At 40.3% G+C, this 20643-nt stretch overlaps 1 protein-coding gene across 1 annotated transcript in view; it reads right to left on the reverse strand.

The window, feature by feature from the left end:
• The window catches only part of LOC149231893 (spatacsin carboxy-terminus protein), a 141084-nt gene that overhangs the window by 90638 nt on the left and 29803 nt on the right, over nt 1-20643 (reverse strand). Inside the window, 4 exon segments of the mRNA XM_089381779.1 lie at nt 10798-11132; nt 11306-11365; nt 11596-12162; nt 12679-12894. Of these exon segments, the coding sequence (XP_089237905.1) occupies nt 10798-11132; nt 11306-11365; nt 11596-12162; nt 12679-12894 (1178 nt within the window).

Consider the following 20643-nt stretch of genomic DNA (forward strand, 5'->3'; position numbering starts at 1 on the left):
GTTCTGATAACATTGCTTCCAAGCCACCCCATAATCCATGCCAAAATCCCAAAGTACAAACAAGCATAAGCACCCATTTGCAAAATGAACAAAGTACCTTTTGATCGAAAGCCCACCTTTGTTCATGTGCCCCTACAAGGTGGGTGAGAAGTCACGTGACTAATGCAGGGGGCATAGATGAATAGCGGCACATCATCGGCACTTAAATCACTCTTTTGTCTAAGTGATATTATGAATTTATTAATATCAAGGGGGCTAATGTACTTTTTATGTGGAGATGTACTAGGTACTTATTATTAAAGTCACATGTGATCTAAAAGTTACTTCATGTATTTTCTTTCTTTTGCAGCAAGAAGGGATCGAAAGGAACTATTTCGAAAAAGCTCCAGCAATGGCACTCGTAACCTAATCCAAGCGTCGACACTCTTCGCGGCCTCCTCTGGCGCGTCTGGTCAAGGCCACGCTGCGCCCTGGTCGTCATGGAGGAACCACACTTGAACCTTGGTGCCTACTCATTCAAAGACATGGTCATTGGTCGGCCTCCAGACCAGGAATCTTTCTTCACTAAGTTTGCCTCCAGCTCGGCCTTCCGCCCCCCGGGAGGAAACTCCGATAATGGAGAAACTAGATACTCTCAGCAAAAGGAACTGCCTCAGAGAAACAGAGAGACAGAGAAAGGGAAAAACAAAGAAACTCGCTCAGCAAATGGAAAGGCCTCGGACATCCCCTCCTCCACAGACACAAACTCAACAAAGATTCAGGAGCAGATACAAGAAAAGACAAAGAATAATTGCAACCCCGTAGCCAAGAAAATTCTGGAACTGGAAATCCAGGACCCAGGAGTTGCAGTCTATAGAGAAATCGAGTTTGCTGAGAAATCGAGTTACTAATTTGTTGCAGCAAGGGCCATTTCAGCAGAAGGCCGAGAATAAATATCAGAGAGTAGAGAGAGTGTCGGAGAGACAGCGCATAGCCTTGGAAGGCTGACGCAAAGGCTGAGGAGGCTAACGTAGGTAACTCAGAGGGCAAAGAGGCTAACGCAGAGGGCCAAGAGGCTGACGCAGGCAACGCAAAGGGCTGACGTTGGGCTGAAGAGGCGGCGCTGAGGAATTTTCGTGGGGCAGACTAGGAGCTGAGAGGAAGACGTAGAGTCGTAGAGGGTGATGCAGTCCCTGGAGGGTGACGCAATTCTAGAGAGAAGCTTGGAGCAGCTTTCGCTATCCAGCTAAGGAACTGTCAAAGTTGTTGTGGGATCAATCATCTAGTTGTTGATCAGCCGGAATATCTGTCTCCAAGGAGAGGTACTTCTGCCAAGGAAAATCTCTGAAGGGTGAGCTATGTCGGGCACCCTAGTTGTATTCAGAAAACTGCATAATAATAAAACACTCATCTCTCTTGCACCGGTTTCTCCGCATTGGGTTTTTCCGACGACGATTGTCCAAAAATAACGGTGTCCCTTGTGTTGTCTCAGTTTATTTCAATTGTTGATCTGTATATGTGTGAAGGTTACATTTTTGTTTATTTCGGTATTTATATTTATAAATAACTTGTTAATGGAAAGAACAAGTAGGAGATAATAAACCAGATAATGCAATAGGGATTCCTGATGTGTCAGACTTAGAAATTTCCACAGAGAGTATCTTGGTCTTGAGGATATGGAGCTTCGTTTTAGTGATATCTTGACCTTGATGATACCTAGATCCCTGTGAGGGTTGGTGTCTTGGCATGGAGGCCTAGATGGTATCTATATCCAGTTGGATTGATACCAGGGTTGTAGCCTGATGGTACCTATAGTGGCAAGTTGCCTTGATGACACCTTAGTCCCTGTTGAGTTAGTGTCTTGGCAGATAGCCTTTGATGACACTTAATGATACCTTGGCAGTTTTTGGCCTTGATGGTATCTAGCATTGGATATGTTGTTGTACTCTTCTTGGAACACTTCAAATTGAGGTCATCCTTGTACCGGTTGAACAATTATGAATACCTCCCTAGTTAAGAGGGAGTGTTGAAAATGTAACTAGTATCAGTCTTCATAATTGTTGTCTAGCTCATGACATGATGTAATCCATATGTATTTGTAAAAAGAAAAGGAAAATTATTGCAAAACTCAAAGAAAATTATTTTTATAAGCATGGGTTTCATGCTCACTTGATTATGTTTCTAGGTCTAAGCACCCATTGAGTGCTTCTAGGGTTAAGTCATGAGTCATTGTCATTGTCCTTATGTTCTAGACCCTTCTTGGGCTTATTATGTCAAGGAAGAAAAATTATTTCATGTAAAATAGTCATAGATCTCTCCTCCACCAAGTCGGCCTACGCTTCCATCAAATCAGCCTCATTTAAGGGATTCGACCACATCAAAGGACTATATATAAGTAGTGTATTCAACCTATTGTGGCATCCATCTAAGCAAGATTCAATCTGCAACCCCAAGGAGTGTAAAGGCAAGAAAAAGAAAGAGAAAAAGGCTTGTAGAAGGAAGGAAAACCCTAGTGAAGAAAGGAAGGTTGATTTCCTCTTGTTTTGGCTCACACGTGCGAGAATGTTGAGTTCCAAGAGGGCCAAAAATTGCAGGTCTGCAGTGGAGGCCGAAATTCTGATGCAGGAGGGCTGAAATCTGTGCTTGAAACAGGATTGAAAAGGGTTGACATTTGTTGACTAGAAGCAGACTTTTCTCATCTTGAAAGGACTTTGTTGGAAGGCTGACTTGGTGGTTTGGAGGTCTTTATCTTCGTCAAAGGGCCTTGGTTGTCTCATTTGATTTGGTTCTAAACAGAAGAGAACTGTTGGGTTGTCCCCTAAAAGAGGGGTTTTGCCCTAGCTGAGAGCCTACATCCTGTCTCCTTGCTGTTTTGACCTTCATGCATTTATGTTTTGGTAGTTGTTTGATGATAAGAAGATAACAGAAGACAAAAGAAGATAATAAGAATGCTAAATCACAAGTAATTATCAAGATAAGAAAATATTTCTTCCTTTCTGATTTTCTAACATTTCCAGGGTCAACTTGACCAAAAATCACTGTGTTTAATTGTGTGTGCGCATGTAATTTGTCTTTTGTATTAGCTGTGCTAATTAAATGGTAGAATAGTCCTAATGTTTTATGTAAATGCAATTATCAGTCTCATGTTTCATGATGGGTTTGGGCATTAAAGCATGCAACACATAAAACTGGGTTGGGCTACAAGTTAGACTGAAATTTCTACATAACCAATCGATGATACACCCCACTTCTGCCTTGCTTCACATGGACATAACTTAAAATGGCTGTCTTCAGGGGTAAAATCTATAACTTCAGATTTTTTTCTAGATTCTTTACACTAGATTTTCAGCATGTACTCTAAAACTGGAATATTTGTCCTCTAGAGTAAATTTTGATGAGGTTTTGTGCTAGAGAGAAAAAGTTATGTTTGGCTTATGTAAAGTTTTGTAGATGTTCTATGCTAAGAGCAATTTCACTTTTCTCACAGCAATCATACAAGTAGATAAGCAAAATGCAGATAGAACATATAAGCAGATCTTACAGAAGACAAATCAGAAACAAGAAAAATGTATGTGTTTGTTTCGGCGGTCAACAGGATGCTTCAACCAGCAAAGTCTCCTTTGGTCAGCCAGCCCAGCATGTGTCACAACAACCCTCCAACCAGTAGATGAGTCAACCCAAGTCAGTTCTACAAAAGTCAACGCTGTCCTGAAAAGTCAACGCAGGGGCAGCAAGCTAAAAGTCAACGCAGCAGCAAAACGGTCAACCCTTTGACCTCGATTTTTGTGCCAGGTAGTATGGCCTTCAAAAATCGAACCTCCCACAAGTTTTCAGCTTGTTTGGACCAAGCGTTGACCAAAGTCAACGCTGGTCAAACTTCTGCGAAACCCTAGCAGCAGAAAAATCCTCTTCGTCCTTCCCACGTGTGGCTGAAATTCGTCCTCCAGGTAGCTCGTACTTTTTAGGATGAGAGAGGAAGATGTGAGTTGTGTTGTGATCAAATTCTCTCCAACTTTTCCTGTATATATATATCCATCAATGAGGGTGTGTGACACATCTGTTGGGCATGTGAGCCTACATTACAAAACTGGCTGACCTTTGCACATATAATTTATTAAGAATAATAAATTCAAAATATAAGATCTGCTCATCGGATTAAGACTATTTTTATATGGATTTTACACCTCTCAGAAAGAGGAATCCAACAAAAATATTAGCCTCTTAATCTGAGCATCAGAACATGGAGTTTGGACCTAGTTGTCCAAATTTAACACTCCCTCTCAACTAGGGAGAACTCCATCTATTAGTGCAATTAACATCGTGAGTCATCCCGCCGAAACTTGCTTTGTTGGCTTCTTTATTTCAGAACAGAAGTGGGTCAGTCACAAAGACATCATTCCCCGACTGACATAATCAGTCTAGAGGTCCCAGACCTCACAAATCTTGATCCCAGATCAAGTGGTTGGACCATGCCATCCTAGATAGAGAGTACGGCAATCTCTGATGCGTCCATCAGTCTTTGCTAATAGTCTCTAGCTTTTCCACACCTCATTGGCCAAATGAGAGGTACTTCCCATGAGCCCTGAACTCAATGGGTAGGATGCATACGGGGCACAGATTAAATGAGTGGCGAACCAGCTCAATAATCACAAGGGTGGGGCAGAAGCATTATGAGTGCTTATAGCTCCGAGAAGCTATCCCCAAAGCCCCCCAGAGCTCCCAGAGCTCATCGTCCAACAGGACCCACATCATAGGGTCTTTCCACGACACCAAGACTCTCACGGAAGGTTAGGAACTTGACCTTCCCCAGGGGCTTAGTGAGAATATCCGCGACCTGCTCATCAGTTCCTATATGATCGAGCCTTACGGCGCCTCGCTGTACCATATCCCGGATAAAGTGGTACCTGATATCAATATGCTTGGATCAGTCGTGGAACACAGGATTCTCAGTCATACGAATCCCACTCTGATTATCACAGAGTATTACAGTGGTATCTAGCACATGTTGGAACAACTCACTAAAGAGCTTCCTCAACCAAACTGCTTCACAACAGGCCATACTAGCAGCAATGTATTCGGCCTCCGCGGTGCTCAAAGCCACCGACTTCTGCTTCCTGCTCATCCATGAGATCGAAGCAGAACCAAGATTGAAACAGCATCCAGATGTGCTCTTACGATCCACCACACTGCCAGCCCAATCGGCATCAGTATATCCCCGGAGTATCACACTCCCGGCAGTGTATCTCAGCCCATGGTTTATCGTGCCTCGAAGATATCTCAAAAGATTCTTGGCACCAACCCAGTGAAAATGATGAGGCTCAACCATCTGTTGACTCAAAGTATTCACTGCAAAACATATGTCCGGACGGGTGTTCACTAAGAACATCAAAGCTCCTATGAGTTGACGATACTCAGTAGGATTGGCCAAGATAGGCCCTGCAGCGCTGCCACTCAACTTCTTAAAGTTGAGTTCCATTGGTGTCGACACAGACTTACAGTCCACCATCCCAAATCTTTCCAGAAGCTTCACAATATACTTTCCTTGAGAAAGGAAAATCTCTCCAGGTCTCTGCCAGACCTCCAGGCCTAGGAAATAGTGCATCAGTCCTAGGTCTTTCATCTCGAACTCAGCAGCAAGCTCCCTCTTACATTGATGAATGAGAGGGTCATCACCTGTCAAGAAGAGGTCGTCCACATACAGCACTAGAATGAGAGGCTTTCCTTCCTCAACCTTAAAGTAAAGGTTTGGATCAGCATTGCTTCGAGTGAAGCCCAGCTTCATCAAGTAACTATCCATCCTCTCATACCAAGCTCTGGGTGCTTGCTTTAACCCATAGAGGGCTTTCTTCAACCTGCAGACATAAGTGTCTCGATCTTGAACTTCAAATCCCAGAGGTTGTTCTACATACACCTCTTCCTTTATTGCACCATGCAGAAAGGCGGTCTTGACATCCATCTGATGAAGACTCCATCCTTGCTTAGCAGCAAGGGCTATGATGGATCGAATGGTGGTATATCGAGCCACAGGTGCAAATATATCGTCATAGTCAATTCCTTCCTTTTGAGAGAAGCCACGGGCAACAAATCTTGCCTTAAACTTTTCAGCACTCCCATCAGATCCATGTTTAATCTTGTAGAGCCATTTAGCGGTGACAACAGATTTGTCCTTCGGTCTCGAGACCACATCCCAGACATCATTCTTCATAATAGCCTCATATTCTTCATGCATAGCATCCTTCCAGACTTGATGCTTGATGGCTTCTTCAAAAGATCCAGGTTCAGATTGTATAATAGTACTCATGGCAGCTAGATACCCTTGGTATCTACACGGCTTCTTGCTTTCTCGGAATGTTCCCCTTGGGGCAGCATGACCCTCAGCATCTTCGAGGGTGTCCCTGAGCCATGATGGCCTCTTTCCTAGAGAAGGGGAAGGATCAATAGGGTCCATTGGCTCTTCAACATCAGGCATAGTCTCATCCTGGGGTTCTTCCAGATTTCCAGGTCTTTCTTCATGGTTTTCTTCAGATCTAGGAAGATCTACTACTTTCTTCAGGGAAGCATCTTCGTCAAAAGTGACATCATGGCTTATCTCTACTTCCCTTTGACCAGGTACATAGACTCTATATGCCTTAGAAGTCTCACTGTAGCCCACAAACATTCCTTTCTTCCCAGTAGCATCCAGCTTACTTCTCTTTTCTTTCGGCACATGAAAATAGACAGGACATCCAAAAATTCTAAAATGTGAGACATCAGGTTTCTTACCAGAGAAAACCTCTTCGGGAGTTTTGGAGTCCAAAGCAGAATGAGGGCATCGGTTTTGAATGTACACAGCAGTATTTGCAGCTTCTCCCCACAGAAACTTTGGAAGACCCTGGTCACATAGCATGGCACGGGCAGCTTCCACAATAGTCCTATTCTTGCGTTCAGCAACACCATTCTGCTCAGGAGTATATGCAGTGGTAGTCTCCCTCTTAATGCCAGCTTCTCTGCAAAAGTCTTTGAACTCATTTGACTCATATTCAGTGCCATTGTCAGTCCTCAAAATCTTGATCTTCTTTCCGGTCATATTTTCCACCAAGGCTTTGAAGGTACGGAACCACATGAAAGCCTCATCCTTCTTCTTCAAGAAGTATATCCAGGTTTTGCGAGAGAAGTCATCAGTAAATGTCATATAGTAAGAACATCCCCCCAGGGATGTTACAGGCAACATACCGGAAAGATCAGAATGGACCAGTTGCAATATCTCAGATGTCTTTGTGACACTTGAGGGGAAAGGTCCCCTTGTATGTTTTCCTTCAGCACAGCCCTTACATACACCTTTATGATTATTTCCAAAATCAGGCATCCCTGTCACCACCTTCCTTGCTTCGGGAAGAGCCTTGTAATGAAGGTGTCCAAATCTTCGGTGCCATAGTTCGGTTTGACGGATAGTATCACAAGTCATAGCTCCCAACGGACTCCCTCCAACCTGGTAGAGTTTACCAACTCTAAAACCAATTGAGATAGCTTCCTTGAAGCTCTTCTTCCACATGAGTACCTTTCCATCAGAGAAAGTTACATTGAATCCTTTGTCTTCCATGGCAGATACAGACACAAGGTTCTTCTTCAATTTGGGTACATAGAGTACATCTTGTAGATGGAGGACTTGTCCTTGAGACAAGTGGAGGGTCACAGTCCCGGTCCCTTTCACAGGATAAGTGGCATTATCCCCAAGGATAATTTCTAGATTAGTATCCCTTTCAACCATGTCAGAAAGTGCTTCCTTGAATCCGGTGATGTGTCTTGAGGCACCACTATCGATTAGCCAGACATCCATAGTGTCGGGCGGAGATGCAGCTGAGAGAGCAGATATTAGAATATACTCATTTCTTTTATCAACAACATTAGACTCCTCATACCTGGTATTTCTGGTCCTTTTAGAAGGTGGATGGTTTCCCTCAAAGTGAGCCTTCCTCTTTCCTTTGGATTTGTCGTTTCTTTGATTCCCATTCCTTCGGTTGTTGTTGTTGTCGTCACTATCGGGAGAATTCTTCTGGAAGGGGCATTCTCTAGCATAGTGTCCAGTCCTATGGCAGGTGAAACATTTACCCTTCTTCTTTTGAGTCTTAGTCCTTCCTTTGTCCTTGGAACCACCAGAGTTCTTCTTTCGGGAATGAGCAATATAGGCAGCATTTCTTTCATTATCAAATTCCTTCATCCTTGTTTCTTCTTGCATACATCTAGACAGAAGCTCATCAAAGTTAGGGATGGTATTATTGTTGAGAATGGTAGTTGTGAATACTTGCCATTCATATGGAAGTCCTCCAAGTGCGGTGAGAACCATCTCACGATCAGCTATTGTCTCCCCAATAGCTAGCAGATTGTTCCTGGTTTCGGTCAACTTCATAAAGAAAGTTTGAATAGACTCGTCTCGGCCCTTCTTCATATTCTTCAACTTGTTCTTGAGGAATAGCACTTGGTTCACATTGTTTACTCGGAACATAAGTATCAGTTTGTCATACATCTCCTTGGATGTGCCTAGTTCAGATATGTAGGCAACCAGACTCTTATTTATGGATTCCCTGATCAGCAGTTTTGCTCTGATTTCTCCCTTCTTATACTTGTGTTTAACAGCAGCAGAGGCATTTGATGGAGGTTCTTGAATCTTCCCTGTCACATGATCTAGGAGATCATGATCTTCTAATTTGAGATCTAATAACATCTTCCAGGCATGGAAGTCATCACTTCTAGTCAGCTTGTCATTCTCCCTGAATTCAAGCTTAGAGGAATCCATTTCCTTCGATGATGATTGCTATAGATAGAGTTTGTCTTCACCTCAGCTCCGATACCATGTAAAGTTTTGTAGATGTTCTATGCTAAGAGCAATTTCACTTTTCTCACAGCAATCATACAAGTAGATAAGCAAAATGCAGATAGAACATATAAACAGATCTTACAGAAGACAAATCAGAAACAAGAAAAATGTATGTGTTTGTTTCGGCGGTCAACAGGATGCTTCAACCAGCAAAGTCTCCTTTGGTCAGCCAGCCCAGCATGTGTCACAACAACCCTCCAACCAGTAGATGAGTCAACCCAAGTCAGTTCTACAAAAGTCAACGCTGTCCTGAAAAGTCAACGCAGGGGCAGCAAGCTAAAAGTCAACGCAGCAGCAAAACGGTCAACCCTTTGACCTCGATTTTTGTGCCAGGTAGTATGGCCTTCAAAAATCGAACCTCCCACAAGTTTTCAGCTTGTTTGGACCAAGCGTTGACCAAAGTCAACGCTGGTCAAACTTCTGCGAAACCCTAGCAGCAGAAAAATCCTCTTCGTCCTTCCCACGTGTGGCTGAAATTCGTCCTCCAGGTAGCTCGTACTTTTTAGGATGAGAGAGGAAGATGTGAGTTGTGTTGTGATCAAATTCTCTCCAACTTTTCCTGTATATATATATCCATCAATGAGGGTGCGTGACACATCTGTTGGGCATGTGAGCCTACATTACAAAACTGGCTGACCTTTGCACATATAATTTATTAAGAATAATAAATTCAAAATATAAGATCTGCTCATCGGATTAAGACTATTTTTATATGGATTTTACACCTCTCAGAAAGAGGAATCCAACAAAAATATTAGCCTCTTAATCTGAGCATCAGAACATGGAGTTTGGACCTAGTTGTCCAAATTTAACAGCTTACGAACAAACCATTCCACAATTTGTGAATAATATAATACAAATGTTTCCTCCTCTTAGCAATGTGCATTAACTGGACTTGTTCCACCACTAAAAATATTCTTACAGACTCTAAATCTGCTAAAACTATCATCATCAAATTGAAGAGATGTTTGCTCTTCTCACATCTGTACTCTCAAAATAAGTACGGCACATTTATAAATTTTTATCCAAAAACGTCTAGGGCATCTCACGTATGATAAAAGGGATTGTTGTAAGTTGCCTGAAAAAAGTTGCATCTCCCTCGTGTCATTGGCTGCCTTATTCTGGCATTTGTGTGCTTTCTCCTATTTCTACACAACTCACACATTGATCACACATGCACACATTTTTCTGTTTCTTGCTACAAGGTTGAATTCATTTAAAAGGAAGCTTATGTTAGAAAAGGTTTTACAAGACTAGCAAGGATGTTCTACGATTTTAACAGCCCTTTTACTATATTTTATAGGTTCAACGAGGAGCAATTCAAACTATATTATCATTCTCAATATTTCTGATGGAATATTAGGATGGAATCAGGTTTCCATTATTCTATCTGATCCTTTACAAGTTCACGAAATCATTTCCACATTATAAGTGATTGCCATCAACCACTCTAGGTTTCCCTCTGCAGCCTTTATCCCATAAACTAGCAATTACATTAAAAGGCAGCAAACCTTAGTGCCGGGCTTCAAGTTTTAGAAGATCGCTGAACTCCAATGACATTAACCAATTACTTCAATTACTGTATACAGACAAGACAAGATGGTATGATTTTTTTAAAATGTCCACAAATCACTAAAAAGTAAGTCAATGAAACCGAAAAGTGCATCAATCATCATACACAGAGGGACTGCAAATGTGACTCCTAATAGCTAGAAGCTAAAAGATGAAACAGTATGGGAAAAAGCTATATAATAGTGACATTAAAAGCAATAATTTATTTTTCAACCACTATGACAGTGCCATTCTTTGACTTGCCCAGATGTACAGATACTGGAATATACAAATTCCTAATAATACTACCATATCAGAATATAATTACCAGTGACATCCAATTTAAAAGCACTTATTCAAAAACTAGCTAACATTTGCAGTACAAGTAAAATATTCCAAGTATAGTTACAGACCTTGCAGCAGTTATCTCCAACCACACAGTTAGGCAAGATAATGCAGAAACATCTGGGAAACAAGAAGCAATTATGGCTAAGAGGGGCCACCGTAAGTCCTTAGCCTTAACCAAAAGTGATTTTCCAGGATGCTTTTGCTTCTCACATTCTGCTAGTAGTCCAAAAAGCTCGGTAGGCATCATTGTGTGTGGACTAGAAGTTCCAACAAAATGAAGATCTGCCAAAGATAAGGGCAAATTTGAACCAGAATTTGCCTTTTGCCTTGATGACTGCATGCCTTTTAGAACAGTTAATATATGGCTCTTCAGTCGTGCATCTGTGAACTCTTTTGCAGCCTGAATAATAAAAACAAAACAAATTTTACTGCATTAATGGATTTAACTAAACCATTTGAATAAAAACAAATATTGCCGGGACATTCTTTTAATTAAGATGTAAAGACTATATACAACTGGCAAGTGAATGAGTGCATGAGGTTGAATTATGCATTCTCTACATTTCCTCTTACCACAGATATTAGCAACTCTATTGGGCAGCCCTCCGACTGAGCCTCAGCAAGGAAGCCAACCTAAAACAAAAATAACTCATTGTAAAAATCGCATCTATGCATTATGTATGGGAAAGCTAATATTCCATAGCAGCTAGACTCATTATGAGATGAAAGTAGCATAGTGTGCATCAATGCAAGAAATGGTGTAACATAAGTCTGTTTTATGAATGACTTCGAAGAAACATAGATGAAATAATTATCACAAATGGAGGAGCAGAGGGGCAAAGAAGGGATAAAATAAATGATACCCAGTCATTGTCTCTTGCAAGTGTTGCAAGATACATGGTGCTTATAGGAAGGCGATGCACCTGGCAGAAAGTAGTAACCAGACACCAATGTTCACTAGCAGCTCGTTGTTGAGCACGTAACTGAGATCCATCACCTTCTCCAGTGAGAAGCCATAATCCAGAAGATTGCCCATTAACTGCATCTGGAAGGCTTGCCTTTTCTAGGTGCTGAAGGACAGCCATGAGAGCCCTTGAGGGCCTTTGATTAGCTGCCCCCTTGAGAGAGGAATCTGTGTTCCTATCTACCAGGATACCCATACCAGCATTTACATAATCATCCGCTAAAGTACGAGCGAGAGAAGTTGCCACATCATTTTCTAAAGAGCTAGAAAAGCGTGTGTATTCCTTAGCTTTAAGAAGACCAGAATCCTCACTGCGCCCAGGTTTCTGATAAAATGAGGATATCCGACGCAAAGAAGCAACATCCACACGAAGCAAATTTGCAGAAAATCCACAAAGCTCCAAAAGAAAGGCACAAGAAGCCACCAAAACATTCTCCTCAAAGTGTGTAATAGCAAGTGGCATAACCTGCAATAGATGTACATGATTACATCAAAGACAAATAAATCATTAAGCATTTACAATCAACATATCAGATGATATTTGGTGTAATAAATACTATAACTGTGGAATAATTAATTTGGACCTATAGAGATCAATCATATGAAGGTATGGCATGAAAAGAATGTAACTGCAGAAATTCCACTCACAAATAAAGTTCAGACAAATTCTCTTGGGAAGAGAGAAGAGTGAAGATAAGTACTTACTTTATGTGTGCCTTTTGATATGTACACTAGTCAAAGAATAGTGAAGATAAGTATTTACTTTATGTGCACCTTTCGTTACATACACAAGTAGACATCTTATGCTTCTATTGTTAATGTCTTCTATTTTGAGACGATCCTAAACTATGATCATCAAAAGCTTTATCCAACAGAGGACACTCTCCTCATCATTGGGTTTGGGACTTATTAGCTGTTACTTCTATTTGCATTAAACTAAAAAGATTCTTATTTGCAAAGAACAAAAGAAAAGAAACCTTACAGATATGAGAAGTTTCTCTTCACTTTGAGTAAACGGTGAAAGCATCATCTGAACCTCAGCTGAAATTTGTGTTTGACCACGTGAAGACTTCCCCATTTGCTCATCCTGAGTGCGCCCCAGTAAATTCAATCTCTGGGCTCGGTTCCCAATGAGAGACTTAAATGCTGCAAGTGCGCGTCCCCTATGCAAATGATGCTCCACTCCAAACTCACCCTCCTGGAAGGAATTAAATAGTTAGATAAACAGTCTTAACAGATTTTGATGCTAAAGCCAATACTCAAAATCAAAAAATAAAAACTTTTGAACCAAGAATTCACATTTTTCAATTAGTTCATAGCAAAATACTTTTATTATGACTATTTTCAATACATGATCGAAGAAAATTCCAAACCCTCGAAACGCAACTTTCAGCTTTGTTATCTCTCAGGTACTTGTGCATACAATAATACACAACTGTACTGTTATAAACTTTTGAAAAAAATGGCACAACACTCCAACTACAAATAATAAGCATACACGCGCAACTTTCAGCTTTGTTATCTCCCAGATACTTGTGCATACAATAATACACAACTGTACTGTTATAAGCTTTCGAAAAAAATGGCACAACACTCCATCAACTACAAACAATAAGCATAACACATGCAACTTTCAGCTCTGTTATCTCTCAGATACTTGTGCATACAATAATACACAACTGTACTGTTATAAGCTTTTGAAAAAAACGGCACAACATTCCATCAACTACAAATAATAAGCATAACACACTAATTGAAAAAGTATCATTCTCTCATATAAATAAAGAAAATACATGAGCGACGACATATTTAGTGCCTAAGGATATCATTATTTCTCTGGATTACCTGAACTGTTTATAGAAGTTGTAGTGTGTAATCATAACATAAGCAGTGTATATAACCTTCTAGATGTTTAACTCTCTAACTCTACTTGCAAGTCAGTATCCTTACATAATAAGAATCTTACATTTACAAATATTTCTTTGCATGATTTTGGTAGGTTCATACCATCCTATCTAAATTGACACATTCAATCGTCGAAGATTCCCGCCACAACGAACCCTTTAAATCAACTTTGGCGAATACACTCAGACTGAAGTTGGCTTGTGAAAATCTATCAACAGCCATGTTAAATAAAGCCAAACCAGTGGCCATCGCGGGAAACTAACTAGCGGGAAGTGAAACAAGAGAAAACCATGTGCTGCCCAAGGTTTTTCTCATAAACCTTAAAGCAACTGACAAAAACTGCCCTTACTCTAACCTCAAACCCCAAAAAATTTAAAAAAATTATAAAATTCGGCTTCAGGTTCGTCTTTAGGTTTGAATTCGTTGAGGTTCGAATTTGAGGTTCGACTATCAGGTTCAGTGAACTTTCGAACCTTGAGGTTCAAAATTCGGCGAACCCTATGACATAGGATACGGCCCATAATATTTAGGTGATAATTTATTCTTCTCTTGTTGTATTAGTGATAGTTGTTTATAAGGTTGGAGTCTACCAAAGACCCAATCTCCCTCCTTGAACTCTCTTTCAGAGCGGTGTTGGTCAGCTTGTTGTTTCATTCGATTGCGAGCCATGGTTAGATTTTCTTTTTGTAAGTTGATGATCCTTTGACTTTCTCCTAGGTGGTCTTTAATTGTTGGTACGCTGGAATCAAGAAGTGCAAAGTCTTTCCATCTGGGTGGCTCGTAACTATATAAGGCTTGGAAAGGTGTCATCTTAGTTGACGTGTGGTACGTGGTATTATACCACCATTCTGCCAAGTGTAGCAACTGGGTCCATTTGTTTTGTTTATTTGTAACAAAACAACGAAGATATGTTTCCAAGCATTTATTAACGATTTCAGTTTGCCCACCTATTTGGGGGTGATAGGCCAAACTCATGTAGAGGGATATTCCTGCCTGGTGGCAAAATCCCTTCCAAAATTTTCCCTTAAACCATACATCTCTCTCGCTGACGATGACCTTAGGAAACCCATATAGTTTGTAAATATTTTATAAAACACATCAGCGATTTGTTTAGTTGTGTCCGTCTTTTTAATAGCCATAAAGTGGGCATATTTAGTGAGCCTACCTACTACTACAAATATTTTATCCTTTCCGTCAGATGCAGGTAGTCCTTCAATAAATTCCATCGAAATCTCCTCCCACTTCTGATTTGGAATGTGTAGTGGATGTAGCAATCCTGGAGTTGGAACATTTTCACTCTTGTTCCTTTGACAAATATCACATTCTGCAACATATTTATGAATTTCCTTGCTCATACCCTTCCAATAGAATAATTGTCAGATGTTGTAGTAAGTCTTGTAGAATTTGACATGTCCGGCTGCAGGTGAATTGTGAGACTCTTTTAGTATTTTCATCTTAAATTTGGATGCGGGTGTTAGGTAAATTCTACCCTTGTACCATAAGATGTCATTCTTCCACTCGAAGTTGGTATACTGACTGATATTCTTAATCATGGAGTCACAATCCTCATCCTTGGCATATTCGGCTCGTATTTCGTCCAACCATTCCAGAACAACTATCATGGCGGCACATGTTGTGTGGTCGTCATCCTTACGTGAGAGTGCATCAGCTACGACATTCTCCTTTCCTTTCTTGTGCAATATTTCTAAGTCGAAAGCTGACAACTTCTCCATCCACTTTTGTTGTTCTGTTGATAATGTCTTTTGTTGAAGTAAGAACTGAAGACTGTTGTGGTCGGTTCGGATTGAAAATTTACTCCCAAGCAAATATTGGTGCCACTTCGTTAAAGCATGTATGATGGCGAGCATCTCCTTTTGGTATGTTGATTTTAAGCCTTCTCGTTTATTAAGCTTCATGCTCTCAAATGTTATAGGGTGGTTGTCGTGTATTAATACGGCTCCAGTGTTCTCTGACGATGGTTTACCTAACTTCCCCTTGGAATAGTTGTTAGTTCTCTCGTTACTGGCATATGATGCCTTGTGGAGTTTATATTTCCGCTCGATAATTACGGCTACGTGTCTGGCCTTCTCGATGGTTTTTGGTTTATGAAATTTTAATTCTTCACAAATGTAATCTTTAAGGCCACAGCGATACATTTTTAACAACTCTTCGTTTGAAAACCTTCTCTGCCTTACTACTAATACTTCCCATTCGTGAGTGTATTCACTCACTAGTCCTTTATGTTTCAAGTGAATGAATTTCTCGTAGACATCATCCTCCTCCTCGTCATGAAACCTTTTTAGCAAGGCGTATTTAAAGTCTTGCAAATTGAACGAGCAACCTATACATTTAGACGACCACCACAAAAACCAATCGTACGTTTTTGCTTCTAAGTAGTTGGATGCAGTCATGACTCTTTCTTGCTCACCGACCAAAGGGTTCGCTAAAAAAATGGTGTCCATCTTATTTACCCATACGACGGCGCCCTTATAGTTCTTACCATCATACTTAGGTAATTCATTTTTTATTTTAAGATGGTTCCTTTCGGAAGATTTAGTATAATATTGGCTTCCTTTGAAGTGAAATTGTGGTATTCGAATGCCTCAGGAACTCATGCTCTAGAGAAGTCTCACCATCCTGAGTCTTGGGACTCTGTGTAGCTAAAGGTGGATCAGTCCCTCCGAAACGTTGGCTCATCAAGTTTTTTAAGAAAGAGATAACATTGGCCATTTGGTCCTGCTTACTAACAGATTTCTCGACGTTATCAAGGCGTTTATTTAACTTGTTAATGTCCTCTTGAATTCTTTTCATATCATGATTGTTGTTACCCACCATTTCGTTTCGTTTTTTCCTTGAAGACCCAATTTTTTTTAATAATAATAATTTTTTTTAAATAATTATGTAATTATAATTTATATATATTATATAATTATAAGTTATATATATTATATAATTATAATTTATATATATTATATAATTATAAGTTATATATATTATATAAATATAATTATATAAACTTTTTATACGTTCTAACTATAACCCACCAAGCACTGTTTCTGAATTGATAATCAGGTCACGTCTATTGACAAACCACCGTTTTCAAATCGATAACTGGGTTACACCCATTGACAAACCACCGTTCGAATTGATAAAGGGCTACGACTATTGACGGCTCTGACCACGGACGGATCGTATCGACGACAGCGTAAAGATTGTTACCACAGAGTACACAACGCTTGGAACCCCGCGAACAACACAGTGGGTGTGGTGTTCCACGCCATGGAGCAGACGCTACAGGACACAGTCACGGCCATCGGGAACTGCAAACGATACAGTGATGTGATGCACTGTATCAAAATGTGGTAGATGCAGCGGAAATGTGAATGGAGGCAGTGGTTTGGAGCACGACAGGGGCGGAGTGTGGAGTGGTGGACACAGAGGAGATGAGGAGGCCCGCCAGGCCTGACGGCCAGCAGGGTGACATGGGGGGTGTCACCAGATGTCATTGGCTCTGATACCATTGTTGGACATGTAAGTTTCTAATTGTTGATTGACTGCTGACAAATACACACAGGTTTCTGAATGTAATATATTTTATTAACTGATAATATTCGAATGATGAATACCGAGTTGAGGCAGTGCTCCTTTAATAGGAGTTGACTGGCCATGCCTAATCAGAGAGACATGTCCTTTGGGGCTAATGTCTCTTCATTTAACTAATTAATTGTTAATTAATTCATTATAATTAACCATTTATTAAATATTTATTTAGATAATATTTTAACATTTTAATAAATGTTATGAATTTAAATTCATAACAAAGACCTTGTCACTGCTCTTCTAGGCTCCTTATGTTGATCTTCCTTTCTGCACTACTTTGCACCAGAACTAAGGAAACTCGGTCCCTAGTCTAATAGCCCTTTACAATAAGTTTCTTTCCAGCCTTCCTTAGATTTAGACTCGGCCTTCTAGAGATTCCTTTTCGGTCCTTCTTTGTACACACTTGATACACAGTATCAAGGTCTCTTTCTTGCTATGGAAACCCTCCTTCACACTATGTATACTTTCAGTCTCTTCCTGAAATATCTAAGATCAAGACAGAGACTAATATCGTCTCTCTTTTGCACACCTTGCAGTCCCTTACTTCCTGGTTGTATGGTCCTTCTTCTTCATACTTATTTTCGGCACTAGATAGCAGATCCTTTATATCATTGTTCTCTCCTGAAGTGACCTTCGGCCTACCTCAGAGATGCGAGGTAGGTACAGACCCAAAACAAAGAGCCCTTATTACTACGCTAAACTCCCTTTGTTCTTCGTTGAATAGCCTCTTCCTTACGCACCAAGACAGACTTTTTCTCACACTTCAATCTCAGAACTTGACCGAATTGATGTCTCTAAATGAGGCTGCAGTTCCTCCTTTATATAGGGACTGTCTCCCTCTTCTAGGCCGACTTGACTTCTATGGGTAGGCTGACTTCATCAAGGGGTATATTCAATCATACTTGAGCCGACTTCTATGGAGCTTCTTGACAAGGTCTTGGAGCATACAATTACTTCAATAAATTGTTCTTTTCAAGTGTAACAACACTTCATATACATGACTCTAAATTATATATTTATGACAAGATGACAAATCCCTAAAGACATCAAGAAGAAGTCTTTGACCTATAAAAACTCCTTGCTCATGAAACCCATGAGGCAAGCATTACAAAATACATTTTATTATCTTTGTCTCTTCATTACATGGATTTATAATTACTTAGTCAATATGAAGACTGAACCTAGTTACACTTTCTCAACACCCTACTCTTTACAGACTTTCACCGATGGGAGTGTTAGTTTGTGTAGCATCGGATGTGTTCTAGCCACGAAATTTTGTGGAGAGGCTAAAATACATGAGATCTCCAAAACCCAAAAATCGTTTTTGGAAATTCCAGCTAGAAATGATTTAATTAGATTATTAGTCAGTTTTTAAATATTTCCTAAGTCTAAACTTAGGGAATATGACTAATTAATCAGAATTAATTAAGTTACGGTGTGAATGTTATACAAACTCACACGGATCGACTTCAAGTTAATCCTAACCATCAATTAAGATCTAATCTTGGTCGTTGAAGTCTCAACAGAGGATTATAAAAAAAAGTCGATGGGGCTTGGAGAAATCACTTAAGCAGTTCAATTTCATGAACAGATCGATTTGCTAAGTAACAACATTCAATTGTCAGAGAGAGAGCCAGAGAAATCGAAGCAGTGATAGAAGGGTAGATACAGTGAAGTCAGAGTAAGGATTCCAATTCCAGGGAGTGCATTTGCAGAGAGGCAAAGGAGCCACAGTGTGGTTGACGCAGATCTGCGCAGTAGCCTCTAGAGGAAAAATGAATTTCCTGAGGACGATTCACGTTTTCAGTTCTAGAGGCTAGGAAGGAGTCCCCAGAGTGTCGGAGAAGAGTCTTTCTAGTCAGGAGAAGGCAGAACGACTTCATCAAAATCCAGCAAAAGGCAAGTCGTCTAGACAGCTACATAGAGCAACGTAGAGGCTGACATAGTGCCTCAGAAGGCCGAAATTCTGAAGTGGAGTGGTGTTGGGAAATTGCCTGTGGGATGATGAAATTTCCTCTCCAGATTTTTGCCAGTTTTTCTCTGCAGGATTGCCAGTTTCGGCATCCATTTGTACTCAGATTATTTCACGGTTGCATAATAATAAAACCCTCAATTGTTGCATGGTTTTCCCAAGTTGGGTTTTTCCGGTGACATTGGTCCAAAAATAACTGTCATTTTATTTGTGCGCTAGTATCTTTTTTACACTACACAGATTTTTAAAATGCATTCATTGATATCTATTGTGGGAGTGCTTCTCACTGGCAAGGAAAACTATCAAGAATGGTCACGGAAGATCAAACACACTCTCATTTTTAATGAGTTGTATAAAGGAGTGTGTTGGAGAAGAAAACAAAGAACCAGAAAAGCCTACCTCAGACAAAGAATTCGCCATTTGGAAAAATAAGAACAGAAAGGCTTATGCCTTGATTGCAGCATCAGTAAATGAAGAGGTGAGTCGTCATATTTCTCCATTTTCAAATGCTTTCGAAGCCTTACAAAAACTAAAGGAACTCTATGACTCACACTCTGCACTTGAAGTTGTTCAACTCATGATTAAATTGTTCAGCTTTGAATTACAAAATGATGATCCTCTTGCTCTTGCATCAGAAGTAAAATCTATTATGCATGATATCAAAGTCACTAATGTTGAACTGGACATTCCTCTGATAGCTTTTGTCAAGGCACTTTATCCCACTTACATTATCTTGAGTCATTGCAAGCAAATGGAAACCTCAAAGAAATTACCTTTGACTCCCTTGTGAATAAATTTGCTGAGAGAGAGAAAGCTTTTGGGAAGAAGACAGCTCCTCAGTCTTCTGAAGAGGCTGTGTGTCTTGCACATAGAGAAAAGAATCTTGCTCAAGATTCTTCCGGAGGAAGAGGTGATCAAAGAGGAAGAGGAAGAAGAAATTTTAGAGGCGTGGGGGCAGACACTCTCAAGGAGAAAAGTCAGATTTACATTACATACGTCGCAATAGAGATGGATCACATGATGCATCCACATGCAAGTTGCCTTGGGACAGAATTGAGTAAGAAAGAAATCAACCCAGAGGTAAAACTAAGGACAAAGAGAAAGGTAAAGCACTTGAATCCGCTCACTATGTTGTGGCACATTGTAATATTGGAGTAAATGAAGACTTATTTAATGCTTCACTTGCTTCTTGGAAAAATGATTGGTTGTTTGATTCAGAAGAAACTTGCCACGTGACTTTTAGAAGAGACTTCTTGAAGAATTTACTAATAATGTTGATGGAGTAGTATACTTTGCAGACAAATCAAAACTCAAGCCATCAGGGCTTGGCACAATCCGACTTAAATTTCCTGGTCTTCCAGACTTTCTTCTGCATGATGTTTTATATCTCCCACAGTTGAGGAGAAACTTGTTGTCCTTGGTCCACATCTGCTAGCAAGGACACTCCATTCATATGTTTGATGGCAAGGT

The sequence above is a fragment of the Pinus tabuliformis genome, chromosome J (genome assembly GCF_031772625.1).
Source record: "Pinus tabuliformis cultivar Carrire ecotype Pingquan chromosome J, CPIR1, whole genome shotgun sequence".
Classification (NCBI taxonomy): domain Eukaryota; kingdom Viridiplantae; phylum Streptophyta; class Pinopsida; order Pinales; family Pinaceae; genus Pinus; species Pinus tabuliformis.